The sequence below is a fragment of the Mastigoproctus giganteus genome, chromosome 5 (assembly GCF_048544385.1).
Source record: "Mastigoproctus giganteus isolate SK-2022 chromosome 5, ASM4854438v1, whole genome shotgun sequence".
Classification (NCBI taxonomy): Eukaryota; Metazoa; Arthropoda; class Arachnida; order Uropygi; family Thelyphonidae; genus Mastigoproctus; species Mastigoproctus giganteus.
The window spans coordinates 72,242,843-72,264,609 of NC_143579.1; the positions used below are offsets into that span (position 1 = coordinate 72,242,843).

At 41.4% G+C, this 21,767-nt stretch overlaps 1 protein-coding gene across 2 annotated transcripts in view; it reads right to left on the reverse strand.

Annotated features, from left to right (window-relative positions):
• Window positions 1-21,767, reverse strand: part of LOC150085482 (potassium voltage-gated channel protein Shaw-like) — a 124,614-nt gene that overhangs the window by 30,937 nt on the left and 71,910 nt on the right. For both annotated transcript variants that reach the window (XM_090373289.1, XM_090373290.1), the window contains exon 3: window positions 4,927-5,538. In XM_090373289.1, coding sequence (XP_090229415.1) covers window positions 4,927-5,460 — 534 coding nt within the window. In that variant the 5' untranslated portion in view covers window positions 5,461-5,538. The remainder of the gene's footprint in view (window positions 1-4,926; window positions 5,539-21,767) is intronic.

The window sequence follows — 21,767 nt, forward strand, 5'->3', positions numbered from 1 at the left end:
ACGGTAGCCGTGAGGCAATGTTGCCGGCTTGCTGAATAGCTGATCGAGGTTCGATTCCAGCTGCTACCCTTACGGGAATTTTCCCAGGGGCATTCAGTATTGAGTTTGGCGGTCTCAAACCGTGGTCGTGAGGTTTTTCACCGGGATTGACTCCGGTTTTCCCCTCACAACAGACAAACTGCCGTTCGCGACGAGGGGTACACGAAAATTTGATAGGGCTAGGGACGCGAGTAGACTAAACTCCGCAGCGTTTTCGCTGCGGACTTTCTTCTTGAGGGAAGGGGGTTAGTGGGACACCCGCGCCACCATCATAAGGTGGGTTGCGGGCAGTCATGTTCTGCTCCTTAAAAGAAAGCATTGCATGCACTAAGGCAGTGAATTTCAGCTGCGGCTAAAAATCCATTGATTAACATGCGAATAATTATGCTGCTCAGCAGGGTTTGCACCTGCTACAAAATATAAGTTCATTACGAAAAAAGGTAGTTAATATGCGCAGAGCATTTCAGGCGCGTTAACAATTCACCATTTACAGCAAAAAAAAAAAAAAAAAAAGCACTTTTCTCTTTCCGCACATAGTGCGGAAAGAGAAAATTTCGTTTCTGTGCATTTCAGCAAGCATAATATCCAGTGCTTCAGCTACAATATGTGGATAGTCCATGATATATACGCCAAAAAAAAATAAATAATAATAATTGCTGGAATTCTATTGGTGTGATTTTAATGAAACATAGGTAGGGTCAAAAAATTTTTTCTTGCAGCACGAAATATAAAACTTCCTTAAAATCCATCCACTGGAGAGAGTTATTACATGCAGACGGACAAAGAAATAATAATTGCAGCATTTCCATTAGTCCGAATTTAATGATATTTAAAATTCTCAACAAATCTTTCTAAAAGGTCCAAATGTGTCCTGTTGCGTTGTTACATGCCAGCAGGCATGATGAAGGCATCACGTGCGCATTATGCATATATGCTAACTTTCTTAAAACGGGAATATATTTAAAAAATCTGGAAGTTAATTGCATTGTTAAGGTACGCTTACTTTTATTTATTTATGATGTGAAAACATCTATACAGCCACCTAACAATGGAGTGTAATGGAAATGCAGAAAGTATTCTTGCAACAATACAAATATATGACCACAACATTTGCATTTCCGTTACATTCCATTGTCAGGTGCGCTATAGATGTTTTCACATTAAGAATAACCATACGTATTGGTTAACTAATTAACTGTATATGTATATATATAATTATGTCGACGTTAACAGACTTAAACCTATCTCCACCTGTATCCGATTGTTATGAGGGGAAAAAAAGTAAATGAATAAAAAAAAAAAAATCTTTGTCGCTTATAAACGGCCTAAGTGTTTAATGAACAGAAGAATGCAATTAACTTTCCGATTTTTAAAATATGTTCCCGGTTTAAGAAAGTTAGCATACATGCATAATGCGCGTGTTGCCTTCACCACGCCTGCCGCCCGCTGGCATGTAACAATTCAACAGCACACATTTTCATGTAATTTATATTTGGACCTTTTAGAAAGATTTGTTGAGCATTCCAAATATCATTAATTTCGGACTAATGGAAAGGCTACAATTATTATTTCGTTGTCCGTTTTTTTTTTCTCTAAGAAAAAAAAAAAAAAATTTTTCTTACAGAGCGAAATATATTTTTTTGACCATTCCTCTATCTTTCATTAAAATCACACCAATAGAATTCGACCAATTATTATTTTTTTGCGTATATATATTACATGGGCTACCCATATACTGTAGCTGAAGCACTGGATATTATGCTTGCTGACATGCACAGAAACGAAATTCTCTTTTTGCCCGCAACCCACCTTATGATGGTGGCGCGAGTGCCCTACTAACCCCCTTCCCTCAAGAGGAAAGTCCGCAGCGAAAACGCTGCGGAGTTTAGTTTACTCGCGTCCCTAGCCCTATCAAATTTTCGTGTACCCCTTTTCGCTAAGGGCAGTTTGTCTGTTGTGAGGGGAAAACCGGAGTCAATCCCGGTGAAAAACCTCACGACCACGATTTGAGACCGCCAAACTCAATACTGAATGCCCCTGGGAAAATTCCCATAAGGGTAGCAGCTGGAATCGAACCTCGATCAGCAAGCCAGCAACGCTGCCATAAGGCTATCGTGGCCCCGCATGCTCTGGCTTTAATTTCAGTATTTCACAACACATTTCTCGTGTGACGTCATTGCTAAACTTCCGTTACATTCCACTGTTATATGTGGCTATAGATGTTTTCACATCAAAAAGAAAACGTTCATGTAAATGTAGGTCTGATTTTTCCCAGTTTACGCAATTCTTTTTACAATATGATTAAGTATATCTTTTTACAAACTGTTTATAAACAACGCTCGACGTCTCATAGAGGGCTTTGATGATAGGTATGCTTATGTAAACAAGATCCTTTAGTGTTCTTTGAGTGATTTCAGTTAGTTCTCCTGAAAAGGGCTCTAGCATTTGTAGCTTGTTAATAACATCGTGATAATGGAAGCTTATTTAAATCGAGGGATGGCAAGACATTCAATTCTTTTTTTAGGTCCTTAATCCATCCCTGAAGTGTGTCCCATGGGTATGATATGCCCTGTGTTTTTATTTATTTATATATATATAACTGTAACACCCTCTTCTATTAGCGATATTTTGATTATCCTAGTATATCTTTAATGCAATACACATGTATAAAATATATTTAAGTTCGGAAACTAGTGTACTGTACTTCCTTTAAGACAGAAAAGGTATTAGGTATGTTGAGGGTCTTACGGCTCCTGGGATTTCTCCCATCTCCGCGTATGTTCTATGTATCGAACAAGGGATTTAAAAGTGTGTGGGGTATTTTGCTCGTTCTCAGGAAATGGATTGTTTTAACTCCAGTAACTGGGGTTTTTTCGTCATCTAAAACAAGCAATGACCATAGCAAACACGCAATTTATAGATGTCTGAGAAAGATCGATATGAGCAAAAGCTGGGGTGCCGCTTTTGTAATAATTCACTATCAAAAAGGCTTACTTAACCTTAGTTCAAAAGAGTCTAATTGTCTTGAGAATGGAGCATCAAAACAGATCCAAAATATTGATCAATTGCAATTTTATTTAGTTAACTGTTGACTTGTGTATGAAATCCTCTTTTCCATGTTTGAGTAACAATCAATAAACCATTTATTTTGCAAATATAAGTGAGATCTCTGTTTTTACCTTCGAAATTTAATTATTAATTTCCACGTACTGCATACGTAATTGAGATGATTTTATCGCTCAAACTAACAAAAAAGTTCTTGTTTGTGTCTAAAGTGTCCCATTTCTTTAACTTTCTAAATTTAAAAAAGCTTTTAGGGAAATTTTTTGCTAATTACATATCGAAAAACAAGCAAACATTTTAGAAAGAGTATTTTGCCTTTTTGCTGCACAAACTGTCTTTGCAGGCTATAACTTGCTGTTAACTCTAATGAAAACTTCATACTTTTTAATGTTTGCACAAGTTCCTGAAGCAGTATAAGGAATATTAACATTTGTCTTAAAATTGATGCTTTATCTAGTGGGCATAAACATTATCAACCCGAATTGTTCCAAGAATGCCAAAGAGTGCTCGAAAAAGATCACAAACAATATGACACTTCTTTTATAAAAAATTTACCCTTGTTACGAATTATTTTTCCCTCAGTGAATTCAATCTTCAATCCATACTGGTTCTCAAAAGCTAAAGAACAAACGCAAATAAAAATATTCGTCATTTATGAAAAAAAAAAAAAAATAATAATAATAATTGTTCCCCCCCCCCTCCGTAAACAAAACACGTTTCAACCTGAAAATCGGCTAAGCATATACGAGGGACTATCAAAAGGTTCGTACCCTGACCTAGATAAAACATCAGTAGGAAGGTGCCGTTTTTAATATAAGTTGTCTACATATTCAATAACTAACATGTGAAATTTCATTCCCGTAGGCAATCGTATACCAGAGGTGGAGCCAGGACGCTATGGTTGACAAAGTGGAGTATCGAGCACTGATCAAGTTCCTGCATTTGCAGGGCAAGAAAGCTCAGGAAATTGATCGGTTGGTGACGAATGCTAGGTGTACCAGTATGATCCGGAGACTAAAGGCATGTCAAAGCAGTGGAAGCACACCTCCTCCCCCACCTCCCAAAAAGCCAAAGACCACTCCATCTGCGAAGAAGGTGATGTCCGTGTTTTGGGACAGAAAAGAGGTTATCCTGACAGATTACCTACCTCGTGGTTCCCCCACTTACCGGAGAATACTACAGAAATCTTTTGAACAAGTTACGCGGTGCTTTGAAGGTGAAAATGTGTCCGTCTTCTGTCAGACAATGCACCGGCTCACAACAACTTTGTTGCCCAGTGCGGCTTCTAACTACTGCAGCACCCACCCTATTCTCTGACCTAACACCGTCAGACTTATTGTTTCGAGAAATGAAGAAACCAATGCGTGGACGCCGCTTTGATTCGTCTCAGGAAGTCATCAATGAAATGAAATCGTGGTTTCAGGAAAAAAATTGAGGACTTCTATGATCAAAGAATTAAACAACTGATCCATAGATGGGAGAAATGTGTTATTATACATGGAGAGTACATAAGGATTAAAGTTCCTGTGAAGTTCTAGAGCTGTTATTTCTACGTAAGGGTACGAACTTTTTGATACCCCTCCTCGTAAAAACGGCTTCTTTTATTTAAAAATAGCTCGTTTTCACATTTATTGCTCGTAACATCGCGTCCTGCAAAACTCCTAATATGAACAGTAGACTGTAATCTTCCCTAAAAATAAGCAACGATAATTTCATATACTCGTTCTGTCATTCAACACTATTTTTAAATTTGGTCTTTATAACTAATACATCTAATTATGTAGCATTAAGTGACTACTAATATTGAAAATTCTGTTTACTTACCTTTGCAGCGGTCGAAGAAGCCGGCTCATCAAAAAGAAGCCAAATCTTAGGCTTGATCTTTTGCCAACAAGACAGCTTTCCAGCAAAGTACGCTTCCTCTATTCCAAATTTCCTCGCCAGTTCTTCATCGCTTGGCTTTTCCGCATCCAGTTCTAAATTATCTAATATAGCCAACGTAGACTGGGTATCCCTGTGAACGGTATACGTCATCCAACAGCAAGGCTCAACTTGGTTAGCATCAAGACCCCAGAACTCCAATTCTTCTTCGAAAAGCGGACCGCAGACATTGGTTGGATAATGCAATTTTCCAGTGCGGTAGTAATTGAGAATCTGCGCAAATACACCGGGGTGTCTGTCAAAAAAATATTCGTTTAAGACTGGGTCGTAATTGGCAAGGGCTTCAGTGAGCCGAGAGAGACGCGTGGCAGGAATTTTTTTTAGAGTTGCTTTATATGTTTCGAAACGAATCCCTCCGATATTCAATATTACTCGGTTGTCGCAGTCGATGACACTTCGACTTTGTGGAAGGTACATGGCTGTTCCATCCGCCCTTCCTTAACTGGAAATTAAACTTAAGGCGGTCGCTTTCTCTAAGGTTATCCACATCTTGTCCTGAAACAAATCACAAAACAAATTGAGAGGAATAATACCAAGGAATTTTAATATATAAACTTTGAAAGACAAGCGCATGAAGTAGAGTAGGCCGTGATGTTAATTTTGGTTAACGTTGCATTTGTTGTCGAAATGAATAATTGTAAAAACTCCTATAATCTAGATGCTGTGACGCAGTATGAACGTGGTAATAAATTAACTTTATATTATTTTAAAGTAATTAGATAAAACAGACAGTTAAAAATCGAAGTTGTATACGTTCTTCTTCACAAGTTGAGAAATTTTATTCATTGTAATTAACAGCATGGGTCTACGGTCAGAAAGATTCGATGCTTCCATTCATCTTAATGGGCATGACCCACTGCTGTCTGGGTTTGATTCCGTCCATGACTGGAGAAATTTAAGTAAAGTCCTCTTCAATCGAGGCTGTAGTAAGATATTCTCAATAGGAAGATATAGAGCTATCTTTCTGTGAGTTATTCCGGGCGTTTCAACCCGCACACAACGAAAGTTGTCCCATGAACATCTACAGATAGGGTTGCCAGGTGACCTCCTCAGAAAAACTAACCAGGTATCTGTAGCTTCTGATTCTGTTTTCCTGCATTCATATCAATTATTTAAAAGTAGATAGCTTGCTGAATGGTTTCATTACAAAAATTGTATGGGGAAAAAATTAAATCGTACGCACGAAAGATGTTTTATATGAAAATATCGGTGGCTTGGAAGAGGTAACCAAATAAATTTGTTTTCTGCAGCAGCAGCATGTTCGAGAGGCAACCAGAGAGAGTAATACTCTTGCTCTGGTTATCAGCAGTGATCATTCGTGTATTAAGAATTTGCAGATAAAGGAACCACTAGGTGGCAGTGATCACAGTGTACTGATGTAGGATTTACTTAAAGATATAATTACCATCAGGGGTAAAGAAAAGGGTTTTTGCTTCCGTAAAGGAGAGTGCAGTGGTCTCAGAAAGTTTTTAAATTCTGTACAGTGGGACAAACTGTTTTTTTTTGATTTGGTAGTTGTTGGCGCATCGGCTTCTGTGGCCATATTGCACCTCCCAAGGTTTTTGCAGTACTTTGATCCAAGCCCGAGGCGAGAATCGAACCCGCGACCTTTGGGTTGCCGGGCAGGTACTTTACCCACTCGGCTAGCCCGGTCGGCTGGATAAACTGTCGATGTTACCAACAGTAAATTCTAAGTGGGAAGCATTCAAGGAATTAAGCGTGGATGCTACTAAAAGTTTCATACCTATTAAGAAATATTGTTTAAGATTTAGGGCTAAATGGTTATCTAATGAACTAATGAGATTTGTAACAGAGAAGAAAAATGCATGGGATGCATATAAATCACCAAGCGACTCAGAAGCCTATGGCAGATATAAGCTAGTCTGTAATAAGGTCACAAAGGAAGTTAGGCAGGCGAAGGCAGATTACGAGAAAATCCTTGGCAAAAGATGCTAAGAAAATCAGCAAGGATTTCTTTACTTATATAAACTCTAAAAGGAAGGGGATGAATCTGATTGGTCCACTTCACATTGATTGTTCGACTGTTGATGATCCTGCTCAGATAGCAAACAAACTGAATGAGTATTTTGCATCTACATTCACGCAGAAGGTTATCAAATTGTAGCAGGATACTTAATGATTTTGTAATAACTGAGAGCAAAGTGGAGGAGAAATTGTTGAAGTTAAACATAAGAAAAGCACCTGGGTGGATGAGATCTATCCAGTTATATTAAAGGAGGCGGCAAAGCAACTCAGCAAACCCTTAGCCATAATTATGAGAGCATCCTTGGACTCACGAGAGATTCTCACGGACTGGAGATGTGCAAATGTATCCCCAATTCACAAAGAGGGATCGAAGGGTGACACGAGTAATTACAGACCAGTTAGTTTAACTTCTGTTCCTGGTAAAATAATGGAGTCACTGGTTAAAGATGCATTACAGGATCATCTAGACAAGACTGCAGCAATAATTCAGACACAGCATGGGTTTGTTAAGGGAAAGTCTTGTCTGACAAATTTGATAGGATATTATGATGTGGTTACAAAGGAACTGGATGCAAAAAATAATTTTGATATCATATATTTGGATTTCAGGAAAGCTTTTGACACTGTTGCGCATGGAAGACTATTGTACAAATTGGAGCAGAATGGTATTAAGGGTAAGTTGCCACAATGGATAAAAGGATGGTTACGTGGGAGAAGACAGAGGGTGGTAATCAATGGGTGCTGCTCTTCGTGGAGTCCCACAGGTTTCGGTGTTGGGTCCACTGTTGTTTTGTATATTTATCATTGATATTGATGAAGGTATATCAGGCGTAATGTCGACGTTTGCAGGGTTGTTAATGACAGTGTGCTACTGCAACAGGATCTAGATAATTTGGGCAGATGGGCTAAGAAGTGGCAACTGAAATTTAACCTTGATAAATGCAAAGTACTGCATATGGGTAGAAGTAACCCCAGAGAAACATACCAACTGTATGCTGCCAGGGCAGGTCATGGGGTTTTGTCAATGATATATAGGAATTTTGCTAGCAGGAAAAAGGAGGTGATTATCCCTCTGTATAAGGCAATGGTCAGGCCACGCCTTGAGTACTGCGTACAGGTCTGGAGGCCTCATTTTAGGAAGGATGTAGATTTACTTGAGCGTGTACAGAGAAGGGCAACAAGATTGGCGAGGGGAATGAAGGGATCCTCTTACCAAGAGAGGCTTAAGTTCTGCAAATTGCAGTGGCTGGAGACTAGGCACCTGCGCGGTGATCTGATTGAGGTGTATAAGACCTTGAATGGGTTGAGCACGCTGAATTCTGTGTAGAATAGATGTGCGGAAATTTGCCTTTAGCCAGCGGGTGGTTAATTGCTGGAACAAACTTCCACAACGACAGATGGAAGTTTGTTCCAGCAATTAACCACCCGCTGGCTAAAGGCAAATTTCCGCACATCTGTCTTTTCTTAATTTGAATTTGTGCCTCCTTAGGTTCGTAATCTGAACAAGTGGAACGATCCCATCAGAATTCAGCGTGCTCAACCCATTCAAGGCCTTATATACCTCAATCAGATCACCGCGCAGGTGCCTAGTCTCCAGCCACTGCAATTTGCAGAACTTAAGCATCCTTGGTAAGAGGATCCCTTCATTCCCCTCACCAATCTTGTTGCCCTTCTCAGTACACGCTCAATAAATCTACATCCTTCCTAAAATGAGGCCTCCAGACCTGTACGCAGTACTCAAGGCGTGGCCTGACCATAGCCTTATACAGAGGGATAATCACCTCCTTTTCCCTGCTACCAAAATTCCTATATATCATTGACAAAACCCCATGACCTGCCCTGCCCTGGCCTGGCCGCCTGTCTGCATTGATCAGAAAACTTCATATCTGACTACACAATTACTCCCAGGTCTTTTTCATTTTCTACCACACAGTTGGTACGTTTCTCTGGGGTTACTTCTACCCATATGCAGTACTTTGTATTTGTCAAGGTTAAACTTCAGTTGCCACTTCTTAGCCCATCTGCCCAAATTATCTAGATCCTGTTGCAGTAGCACACTGCCATTAACAACCCTGCCAACCTTAGACATTAAGCCTGATATACCTTCATCAATATCATTGATAAATATACAAAACAACAGTGGACCGAACCCTGTGGGACTCCAGTAATAACATTAGTCCAAGAAGAGTAGCACCCATTGATTACCACCCTCTGTCTTCTCCCACGTAACCATCCTTTTATCCATTGTGGCAACTTACCCTTAATACCATTCTGCTCCAATTTGTACAATAGTCTTCCATGCGCAACAGTGTCAAAAGCTTTCCTGAAATCCAAATATCTGATATCAAAATTAATTTTTTGCATCCAGTTCCTTTGTAACCACATCATAATATCCTATCAAATTTGTCAGAAAAGACTTTCCCCTAACAAACCCATGCTGTGTCTGAATTATTTCTGCAGTCTTGTCTATCTGCTGGGAAGGGCCCCCCCCTTCCCAGCAGATAACAATTCAACTTTCAGGAAATTTATATTTGTACCTTTTAAAAAGACATGTTGAACATTTCAAATATCATTAAAATTGCACAATTCTTATATCTTTGTTTGTCCGTCTGCATGTAATAACTCTTCCCAGTGGATGAATTTTATATTTCGCTCTATAAGAAGGATTTTTATTTTTCGGCCCTTCTTATGTATCAATAGAATTACAACAATTATTATTATATTTTTGGCATATATGTATTATCCATATATTGTAGCTGGATTGCTGACATGCGCAGAAACGAAATTTTCTATTATCTATTAAATAGTGCTTTTTGCTGTAAATCATTAACCTTTGCTAACGTGCCTGAAATTAAATTCTCAGCGCATATTAGCTACCTTTTTTCGTAATGAACTTATTTTTTGTAGCAGGTACAAACCTCACCACTTGGTTTTTTCTGAGCAGCATAATTATTCGCATGTTAATCGATGGATTTTTAGCCGCAGCTGAAATCCACTGCCTTAGTGCATGCAATGCTTTCTTTTAAGGAGCAGAACATGACTGCCCGCAACCCACCTTATGATGGTGGCGCGGGTGTCCCACTAACCCCCTTCCCTCAAGAAGAAAGTCCGCAGCGAAAACGCTGCGGAGTTTAATCTACTCGCGTCCCTAGCCCTATCAAATTTTCGTGTACCCCTCGTCGCGAAGGGCGGTTTGTCTGTTGTGAGGGGAAAACCGGAGTCAATCCCGGTGTAAAACCTCACGACCACGGTTTGAGACCGCCAAACTCAATACTGAATTGCCCCTGGGAAAATTCCCGTAAGGGTAGCAGCTGGAATCGAACCTCGATCAGATATTCAGCAAGCCGGCAACATTGCCTCACGGCTACCGTGGCCCCGTATTCTCTCGCTTTAATTTCCGTATTTCACATTACTTTTCTCACAAGCCACGTGGGTGTGACGTGTTTGCTAAACTTCTGTTACATTCCATTGCTAAGTGCCGTTATAGATGTTTTCATATTAAAAAAAAAAATTCTCACTGGAAAGATATAGCTATAGTATGAAAATATCAAGCTAAAATATAATTGAATTAAATTTAAATTTTATTACACATCTCTTACATACAAAAAAACAGTTGAGAGATATATTTAAAACGTTAAATGTACGCAATGGGTTACATTTCAGGAGCATTCGCAAATTGTAACATATCATGATTTATTAAAAAAAAAAAAAAAAAAAAAAAAAACGAGCAAAAACTTATTTATGAACCGAAAGCATTTCGTTTCTGCACATCCGCCAATATTCCCTTTCAATCAGTGCACTATATTGTTTAGACCGGGGCTCCAGTCCGTGACCACCAAATACGGGGGATGTGGAGAGGTCAGGGAATGACCACCGCATATCCCTGTAGCAATATGGCCTTAGTTGCTAATGCTCCTGAAAATCAAATAACAAACATGACAACCTATAATATGTTTAAAAAAACGAATTTATTTTTTTCTATTAGTCCGAGAGGCTTGACAGAGCAATATACACTGAAAGGACGGAATTCATGGTGTTCCTGAGCGACGCGACGTTCTCTTTAGTGAATGAACCCACCGCTTGGCAGGTATATTGGTGCGATGTATTTTATTTTGACATCAAAGGTGCTTTCGACAACATAGATCTCAAAAGAGCTTTTCAAATACTAAAAAATCATTTTCTCGTTGACACAATGATTATTTCCTATCTTCAATACAGTCTAAATCGCAGACTTCTCCTCTTCCCCACTAGTACTGACAATATTCTCGTTACAACCTCAACAGGCATTCCCCAAGGAGCCGTTCTCTCCAGTACTATATTTTCAGCATCTCTTCAACCACTTCTACAAGAAAATCCAAATCTACTGGCATATGCCGATGATTTAAAGTTATTTATAATCTCCAACGCCAGTGATGATATTCGCAAAGTTATCAATGATGCGAATTCACAGATTTGTGAAATCATCGAGTACCTGAAAGATCTCAATCTGAATATAAATGCAAGCAAATCTGCTCAATTACTTATTCCCTTCAGAAACAACCCAACCACATAGAAATAAAAATTGCAGATGTCCCAATCCCAAATGTTTACGCTCACAAAGACCTTGGAGTTGTTTTTGATAAAAATCTCGCCTTTAATGCCCACTATTTGTATGTTGCTCAAAAAATTCAAAAAGCAAAATGGTTAATCAAACAAGAAACAGCAGCGATTCAAGACAGAAAAACAGTCATTAAGCATGTTCGAAGATGCATCTGTCCTATGCTTCCGAAATCTGGTCTGGTGCTCCTCAAGTAACCGTCAAGAAATTCCTTGCCCTAGAATACTGGGTTCTTAGATGGCTCAATAGTAAGCTTCGTTTTCCCCATACAATATCCAGGCAACAGCTTTATAAAAACCTAAAAACAAAGCCTCTGCAACAGATGATCAACGAGTCTGGAGTCATGCTTCTTGCAAAGTTAATCACCTCTGCATGCGATTCACCAAACTTAGCCAATATAATAGCTATCCCCAACAGGGAAAATTCAAGAAACCAGCAATTCAAATCCAACCTCTCCAGGCTCAAACAAATGGACAGAATGTTCCCCAATGCATCTCTTCACCTCATAAATCATCACAACATTGATTGCAACAGGTTAATCAACTCTGAAGCCAACAGGAGTCAGATCTCCAATAAAATGAAGAAAAATAATCCAACCCAGTAATTGCAACTGAAAGCCAAATGTCCTGTTCTGCAATTTTTAAATTCTTAACTAAAATTCCTAGGCATTGTTAATATCTATATAAAATCTGCTATGTACATATACTCGATTATTTTATTCATTCCCGTTTTATTTTTACCTGCCTCTAGCCATGTGCTGTGATGGGCTTTACATTTTACATTTATTTATACACACAATTCTATATACATTCTCAAGATTTATATACATCCATTTATATATACATGATACAAGATTTATATACATTCTCACATATATATCCATTCGCGACATGTATACAGATAAAGTGTATTTGTAAGTTATTAGCGGCTTCCAGGGTTTCCCCTATATCCGCCGTTTGTTAGGCTTTTTGCCAAGTTGCCGGCTTAGAAAAGAATTTAAAAGAGCATCAAAATTTCACGTATATATTTAACTCAAAACAAAAAAAAAAAAAAAAAAAATGCATCTGATAGATGAAATATGTAATTAGGTGTGCATTAGTGTTGTGTTTGCGTTGTGTGTTAGCCGGCACCTGGCATTTAGCAGTAGGGGGCTGTGGCAGGTTTGTGTCACAGCCCCTCACTCCCATCCCTAGCCACATGGAGGCAGCCAGGATCTACTGTATCTTAAGAGGACACGGACTGATCCGGTACTGTGGTTAAGTTTTTGGACGTCTGATGTCCCATCAAGTTAATCCTGTGTGGCCGGGTAATGCATCAGGGAAGGTCCCCTCAGAATTACCAGGGCACACTTTTTTGGTTTTATTTCCCCTTAGATATAAAATAAAATAAAATAAATAAAACAATTAAAATAAAGTAAAGTAAAATAAAATAAATAAAACAATTAAAATAAAGTAAAGTAAAATAAAATAAGATAATTAAAATAAATAAAATAAAGTAAAATATATTAAAATAAAATAAATAAAATAAAATAAATTAAACTATAATAATATAAGGACTATCATTTACTTTTCGATATCCCTATACCCCATCTCTCACAGGGCTCAGTCCTGGCCAAGAGTGGGAGGGATGTACTATTCCATCTCTTGCAGGGCTCAATCCTGACCAAGAGTGGGAATGAGGGGACAAAGTTTCTTCTCTTCCCCTTCCCTTCTTCTTTGTTGTTGTTCATGTCTCAATCTTTGCTTGTTGTCCATGTCATACTATTGTGACCTGGGAATTTCACCCCATTACCTCTGCTCACTTGATGGGCCTTTGGCTTTGGCAATGTTAGGGTTAACTGGCCTTATTGTGCCTGGTACTGTTGATGTGAGGTACAAAGTTTTTGGCCCTTGGTGTAATTTGTGATGTCAGTGTTGCACTCAACCTGCTTTGTTCTCATTGGCACTTAACTGCTTGCAGGGTGAGCTGTCTGAGGCATGGGCACTGGGAATGTGATTCAGTGACCTGCCCCTTGATTTTATTCTGTCTCTCTTCTTCCCCTTTTCCTTCTACTCTCTTTCCTTCCCTTTCCTCCCTTCTTGTTGTCTTCTATGCCTCAATCATTCCTTCTTGTTCTTGCAGTGCTACTGTGATCTGGGACAAATATTCACTACTTCCTATACCTACCAGATGAGCCTTGGGCCCAGGCACTGGCAGGGTTAACTGGTCTTAGTGAGCTTGGCACTAATAGTTTGTGGTTCATACTGTGATCTAGGACACTTATTCACTACTACCATGATCTAGGACAATTATTCACTGCTTCCTATACCTACCAGATGTGCCCTAGGCCCAGGCACTGACAGGGTTAACTGGTCTGAGTGAGCCTGGTACTGATAATTTGTGGTACATATAAGGTTTATGACCGTTGTTGAGGTTCCCTAATGAGGTTCCCTGTGATGGGCTTGCTGTATTTGCAATAAATGAATATTTATTTATTTATAAACGTCGTAAGTTAACCGACTTTGAAAGAGGAATTAAAGTGGGTGCCCGCCGCATGGGCTACTTCGCGGTATCAAGAGTGTATCGAGAATACGCTATTTCCGAAATAACATCTCATCGGGAGAGCGCTGTGGGCTGAGAAAGGTGGTGGATGAACATAGCCATCGGTCTCATATTTTTTCAGATAACCGTAAAGCGACAGTGACAGAAATCACCACGGACTTCAACGAGGGAGTTGCCAGAAACGTCTCTACCAAGTCCATCAGGCGATCATAAGCCGCAATAAGTTATGGGAGCCGCCGACCCACCAGAGTCCCACTGCTAACACCACGACAGAGGACTCTGCGCCTCAACTGGGCGAAAGCCCGTCGTCACTGAACCTTGGATGATTGGAGACGGGTCTCCTGGTCCCGTTATTTCGAGAGGACGGGAGGGTGCGTATCTGGCGGAACCGCACGAAGCTATGCACCCGTCATGTGAACAAGGAACTGTTCAGACAGATGGACGGTCTGGGGCGTGTTCAACTGGCACATATTGGAATCTCTAGTACGTCTAGACGTATCTCTGAACGGTCCAGGTTACGTGTCCATTCTTGTAGCCCATCTGCATCCCTTCATGGTCATCGTGCACTCAGAGGGTAATGGACTCTTCCAGCAGGACAATGCGCCTCCCCACAGAGCTGTGGTGACTAGAACATGGTTCGAAGAGCATTCCGCAGATTTTACCACCATGGAATGACCTCCCCATTTACAGGACATGAACCCTGTGGATAGGTCCGTTCGAGCTTTGTATCCTCTACCCAGGAATGCGACGGAATTATGGACAGTGGTGCAGCAAGCACGGATGGAAATACCTGTGGAACGGTTTCCTGAACTAGCGGACTCAATGCCTCACCGTGTGACTTCTCTTATTCGGGCGAAAGGGGAGGGCTACCTAGTAACGGGTATCCCATGATTTCTGTTCACTCAGTGTATAAGATTTCATGAAAATGCATTCAACTGAAGTCGAGTTACTAGATGCGGACGGAAAGAAATAGTTATTGAATTTTTATTGGATCAATTTTAATAAAATTTGGGATGGCTTTACAAACCTTACTAAAATTTCATGAAAATCCATTCAGTGGTAGTCGAGTAACAAGTTACTGCATCGAATCTATTCCATTCAGTAACTTATGTTAATCTGTTCATAGAAATTGAAACAGTTGGAACTTAATTTTCCTGGCTCTGTGTGAATAATAAACATTAAATAATTAGATATTACAATTCTACCTAAATGGTAACAATGATTGAAAAATACACTCACATGCTAAAACATTATGACCACCCGTCTCCATGAGTGGATGCATCCCACGGTCGAGGTGATGTCGGTGACATCATATATAGTTATGGTACGCATATTTCCTGTCAGGCGCCACTAGGAAGGCTAGGCCATTGTCGGCTGTCGTAGTGAAAGTGTGGCAAGAATAGTCCGAAGACACACACACACAACTACCCAAAGTGCCAGGACAGGAAGACCCACCACTGATTGACAGCAGTCGCCACGTGGGGTCCGCGACAACGGACGACCCTTAAATTAACGGCAGACAAATTCCAGAGCGCACAGAGAAACGCTTCCGAGCACATCCTTGCGGATAGGGTTACTGAGTAGGCGACTGTTCATGTGCACATAAACAGAACTGTCAGGTTATGGAACCAACTGAAATACCTGGGGGCTATTCTGGATTCAAACCCTATTTGAACCAAAATTAGGAAGTACTCAGCACTGGTGTCTAGAAGAATGAGACGGGATTGGGGGCTTAGCAAGTGCACCCTCTCTGTATACTACAAAACGACATTCTTACCAGCAATAGCCTATGCCTGTCCGATTTGGTTTCGTAAAATTACAATACTACTCACCATCACCTGTGCCGTACCACGAGTAAAACGCTCTCCAGGTGCTAGCATGGGCCCTCCCCTTGGATCTGGAAATTACCTGCTGTGGCATTTCCTACCACATTGCCAGAGGACTACCCTGCACCTTCATAAACTTTACAGTGGATTTAACAGGTAACGCCAAAGCGGAAAAAACGAGACTCCAAAAACATCTGCAGCAGGCATGGCAAGCCCGTTGGTCTACACCGATCAAGGAGGAAATCACAAAAAAGGTTCCTACCCAACATTGACAGGTTCCCCTTGAGGCCCCAAACTGGTTCAAACCCAGCCTCTACATGACATCTGCTAACGGGTCACGGAGTATTCAATGCAAAACTTAACTTCTTTAGGATCCTGGACGACCCATGCTGCATTTGCTGCGAGGCTGAAACATGGACTCACATCATGCATGACTGTACGCACTACGAAGACCTCTGTTGCAGGCTAATAACGGAAATCACTTACCTCCTGAGGAACCAAGAAATGCACCTACTGGACTCACTGGAGGAATATAAGGCCCTGACCAAATATGTGCAAGAACTGTTCACCAGACGCGGAACCTTAACTAGAATCTTCTAAGCCAACACCTTAGTCCTTGACAGTGGCAAAACCACACCAAGCACACAGCTGCACCTGAAGGAACAAACCTGGATGGGTCGACGATTCATGCTTGAATAAAACTCTGACGAGACACAGACTAAATGACAGACTCAACCTTACACTTTAGATAGGTCTTGTACCCAAGAGTTGCCTCCATTGGGTAGAGATAACCAACAGGAACGGGTCGCTCAAACTATGACCACAACTACCTGAAACAAGTCAACGGACAGGACCTGATCCCAAGAGCGACAGATACAAATGACAGAAAATCACTGTAATCACCTTAGGAGTGAAACCACCGCATTATACAATACCGGCTGGGACCTACTCCACTGAGAGGAAGCCACAATGTGGCCTACCTGGGTTGGACATTTCTTTGATCATGACTGCAGCTCTGCTGCTGCATAGCCGGCTGGCGATGTGGGCTGAGTACCTTGCCTGGCCCACTTTCTTTCCTTATCCTGGCAGAGGATGGCCTCACCAGTGTCCCCCCCCCCACCTATTTTTCTTCTGGTGGGACATGGGCATGCCCCACTGACATACCTGGGGTCGTCTTCTCTGTTGGCCCCTGCTTCTAAACACCACACAATCGAAATTTAACTGCTTAGCCGTGCATCACTCTTTCGGACTCGTAACCTCATTAGTCTTACCACCGAAAATTGTAAAAAAAAAAAAAAAAAAAAATTTTGTTTTTTACATATGACCTAGTAACTGAAATCTCAATAAATTAGGTGGCAGGATCTGCCAAAGTACTTATTTAAAATACTGGTGTACCTGGTCTCCACGTGGCAACGTTGCAGACCAGCAGCTAAATGGCCAGTGAACAACGGTACACAATAATCATACACTTTTAAATCTTTAGCTTTTACAGGGTACTGTAACATAGGACAATGTATACTACGCAGAGATAGGGGAAATCCCTGGTGCCGTTAGACGCTAAACACACTTTACTACCGACCAGGAAGAACAGTACTAGCCATTCTTGGACCAGACTAATTAAAACAAAATGATGAACAACTCATAACTTGGATGCTAGGATGACTCAATCTTTAGACCTCCCACGACTTGACTAAGACCGCAACTCTGCTACCAAGAACATCATCTCCTGGACACAGAAGATGATGATGGACGGAGTGCAAACTCCAACCTTCCAAGTTGCACCCTGGGACATAGGGTTCGACCCGGCTCATATGTTGGGACCCATATCTAGAAATAATAACCTTGAAGAAGACAAAACATAAGCCAACCATGTGAACTGGAAACCCAGACATCAAAAATGAACTGAACAGCAGCAATTGCTGCCACATGCCCTATTGGCAACCTGAGCTGGGCTCTAACCCAGCACACTTTCATCCCCTTCCCTGGGGGGGTGAAAAAGTGCTCCTGTCCCCACCACCCCTATTTCTTCTCCTGGTGGGGCACGGACAATACTGTTTAAAACAAATGAGGAGCACCAGAAGGCGATTGCAGTTCTGGAGGTCCTCCAAGCGAATGGTGGAAACCAAAACCACAGCGTGCTACAGCTACAAATGAAGCTGACCAGGCACCGCCCAAGAGGAAAACCCTCGTAATTGTACGACCAAAGAACAGGGAGCAAGAAACAACGAGTGAGGTTATCAAAGCTAAAATAATGGAATCCGTGAAAGAACACCTTAAAATAACACGGATAAAGGCAATTAGATTAGGAGCACCGGAATCGCCATAGAGACGAAGACTAAAGGAGAAATACAAGCGATCATGGAAAACCTCAAGCTGGCGACTCTGTGACTGAACCCAACAGTGATCATATTTGGCCTGCGCGCAGGACCTACAGGAGGTTATGCCAGACGGGGAGTCGAAAGAACTTATAATAATGTTCGAAATTAGGTCGTGGAATTCGCACCAGATGCATGGTGGACTGTGAGGGACCCGACCCGACTGTACATGCAATGGAGCTCACATAGATTCAGGGAACATGTGGTGGTGCTGAAATGTTTCAGGTGTCTGCAGTTTGGCTACACCAACCACATGTGTTCGCAGACAGCTCTGACCTGCAGATACTACACAGAAAAGGGACACGAATTCAGAAACTGCCCAAATAAGAGCAACAACCCTACATGCGCGAACTGCAAAACAAAAAATGGATGCCAACCACTCAGTAAGAGATTCAAGATGCATGTGTTAGATTAAAGCGAAAGGAATATACAAAAACAGAAGCGATTATGCAAACGCGCTAAAAAATATAAGTGTACAAAGGTTAAGATATTCCAGCAGAATGCGCAAAGGGCTAAAGCGGTTGCTGACCAGCTGACTCTGAAAGCCGATGACGCGAGGGATGATATCCTTCTATTTCAAGAGCCATACGCTCATGGTAAAAAGGTAAGAGGATACCCTTTAGCCTACAAACTCATCAAAAAGGATGGCCACACCCCATGGGCAGCAACTATAGTGCGAAATCCTAACATAACAATGACAAAAGTCAGACGGCTATGTTCGTCGTGGGTGGTCTCACCAATTAGCGAATTTCTTTGTGGTCTCTTTGTACTGCCGACCAGGACAGGATATCACTCCAACTACTTGCAGCACCTCCTAAACATATTACCAGACCAAAAAATAATTATTGGATCAGACGTGAACTGCCTAGATGGCACAGCTCCACAGAGGATAGAAAAGGGACCCACAACGAGGCGCTTCTGGATCATGGCTGACTGTCCTAAACAAACCGAACCAGCTCCCGATTTATTGCAACCTACAGTGGAAGGTGACGATTGATCTCTCTCTCTCTCTCTCTCTCTCTCTCTTGCCACAACCAGTTTGGCCTCACATGTCGCAGACGAGGGTGGAGAACTCCTGGACCACTAGGTAATCACCTTCCGGATCAGAAGAAATCTTGCCAGAATTTCAGCAACTAGACAGCAGCTCAATAGGTTTGCCATCAACATAGCGGATTAGAACCTCTTTGCAGAAACGCCCACTGAAGCAATCCACTCTAGATATCAAGAAATTCAAGCGGAGACTGAGCCGGATACCCGGCAACAAAAGACTACGGATCTCATAACAAAGGTCAACCAAATGGCAATAAAAAGAAAAACCCTATGCCAGGAGGAGCGGACCAGGGAGCTACAGGAACTGAGGAAGGAGATAGCAAGAAGAAAGGACTTCCAGCGAGCCCACAGAACAGCCGGCGCATGAGGTGGAGGTGCTAAAACCAGTAAAATGACAAGATTCAAAAAAGTAAAAGACATACATGGGAAACAAAGACGCCCTCCCTGGGGAGTGGTGTGGGGGAGAGCGCATCCTGTTGGAACAGGTGTCAGTCTAGTTATTTTGTGCTCCTACATTTACTTAAAATTCAAGTATAATTAAACAACGAAGTATAAAGCATTTGGGGTATTCTGAAAGCTAAATATGTCATCTACACAACAGAGACAACTATTGGACCCGAATCTTTGAGGTAAATTTACTTTTGATAACTTTAGATTGACATAGTTATATGCTTTAGCAGTAGTGATCGATAGCACTTGGAACATACCACTTAAAGTGAATACCAACCTAAAACAGCTAAGTGGTTAATCCCTGCCTCAAGCAACGAGGCACCAACCCTCTGCCTTTTGTTCTCTGAGAAGCGAAAGTAGTTACAGTCGTTTACTGTATACTTGTTCGAGTTTCACAAGGTCAAACTAAATGGGATTGTCCACGCATACAATATGGAAATCTATTTACAGAGCGCTTACAAATTCACCCCACTTGATCAGTGTTCATATAATTTTCGAAAACATTTAAGCCAGCCTGCAAAGTAAACACAATCTTCTGCGATTCTCTAAAAGACTATAGTTGTGGAATCCTGAAAAATTGTATTGCCCTTTTTTCTGGAATTTTGCGCTGAAATAAAACCATGCCAGATTCCGACGTTGAATATATGAACAGAGACCGCCCAGACGCTGGCAGACACACTAGAAATGCTAATCTCCTTCATGAGAACGATGAAGCTATGAAAGAACTAAAGAGGCAAAAAAGCACGCGGAAAGCTAGAAGGACAAGATATAGATCTGGCACAGAGTCCCCCCTGTAAGGGATATACCTGGGGACCCAGGTAGGGATACATCCAGCGGATCGGATACAGATAACACTGATGACAAGGAAAAACAACTACAGGGGACCCCAACTGACCAATTCTTAAAACTGCGCGACATCCTTGAGAAATATATGGCCAAGAAGACCAATAGAATCACTGCTGTCACTCGCACAGGCATTATTAGAATATGGTCGAAAATGGAGGGCATTGTTTACCATCTGCATACAGATAACGAGAAAATGTCGGCCAAATTAGACTGACTCACACAAGAAACGGGAAAACAAAATGCTACAACGCCCCCGTTCTTTTGCCGAGGCGTTGAGGAATGACACTTCCTCGCTCAACGAAGAGGTCCCTGTGCAAAAAAATACTATCAGGAAATCTCACAAAAGAACAGCTAAATCGCAGGTTATCCTGGTGAAACCCACACAGGATGCGCAACTAATAACTAGCGACGCAGTTAAGGATGTCTTAACTAGTAATCTCAAGGAGCAGATGAAAACCCTAAAGATCAAAAGCATAAGAAAAACCAGGATGCCTGGTGTTATCATTGAAACAGATACTAGGGAGGAGGCACTAACTATACTAAAGAGTTCAGAAATCTCCAACATAGGACTGAAGGCGGAAATGCCAAAACGAAAAGGACCTTCCATTATCCTCTTCGGTCTGGACAAGAGTACTACTCCTCAAGAGCTAATGGAGGAAATATACTACAAAACCTTAGCGCGCATACAGCAGAGGACGACGTTGATGCTGACATTATACCAAAACATATCACGAAGTCTAAGTCAGCTGCTACAGTTAACTGGGTAGTCGAACTTTCCCCCAGAGCGTGGAAGGTTATTAGCCAACATGAGAGAATCTACATCGGATGGGGAAGCCACCGGAGTACGTTCCAGTTCCTGTTTCAGGTGTCTGCAATTTGGGCACACATCGCACACCTGCAACCAACGGGTCCCAACGTGTGGTCACTGTGCCCAGCAGGGACATGAGTTCAAAGACTGCCCTAAAAGGGAGGAACCAGCAGCTTGTGCAAACTGCAAACGGTCTAAAATACCCCACCTGCACTCCGTCAGGGATGCAAACTGCCCTGTATATA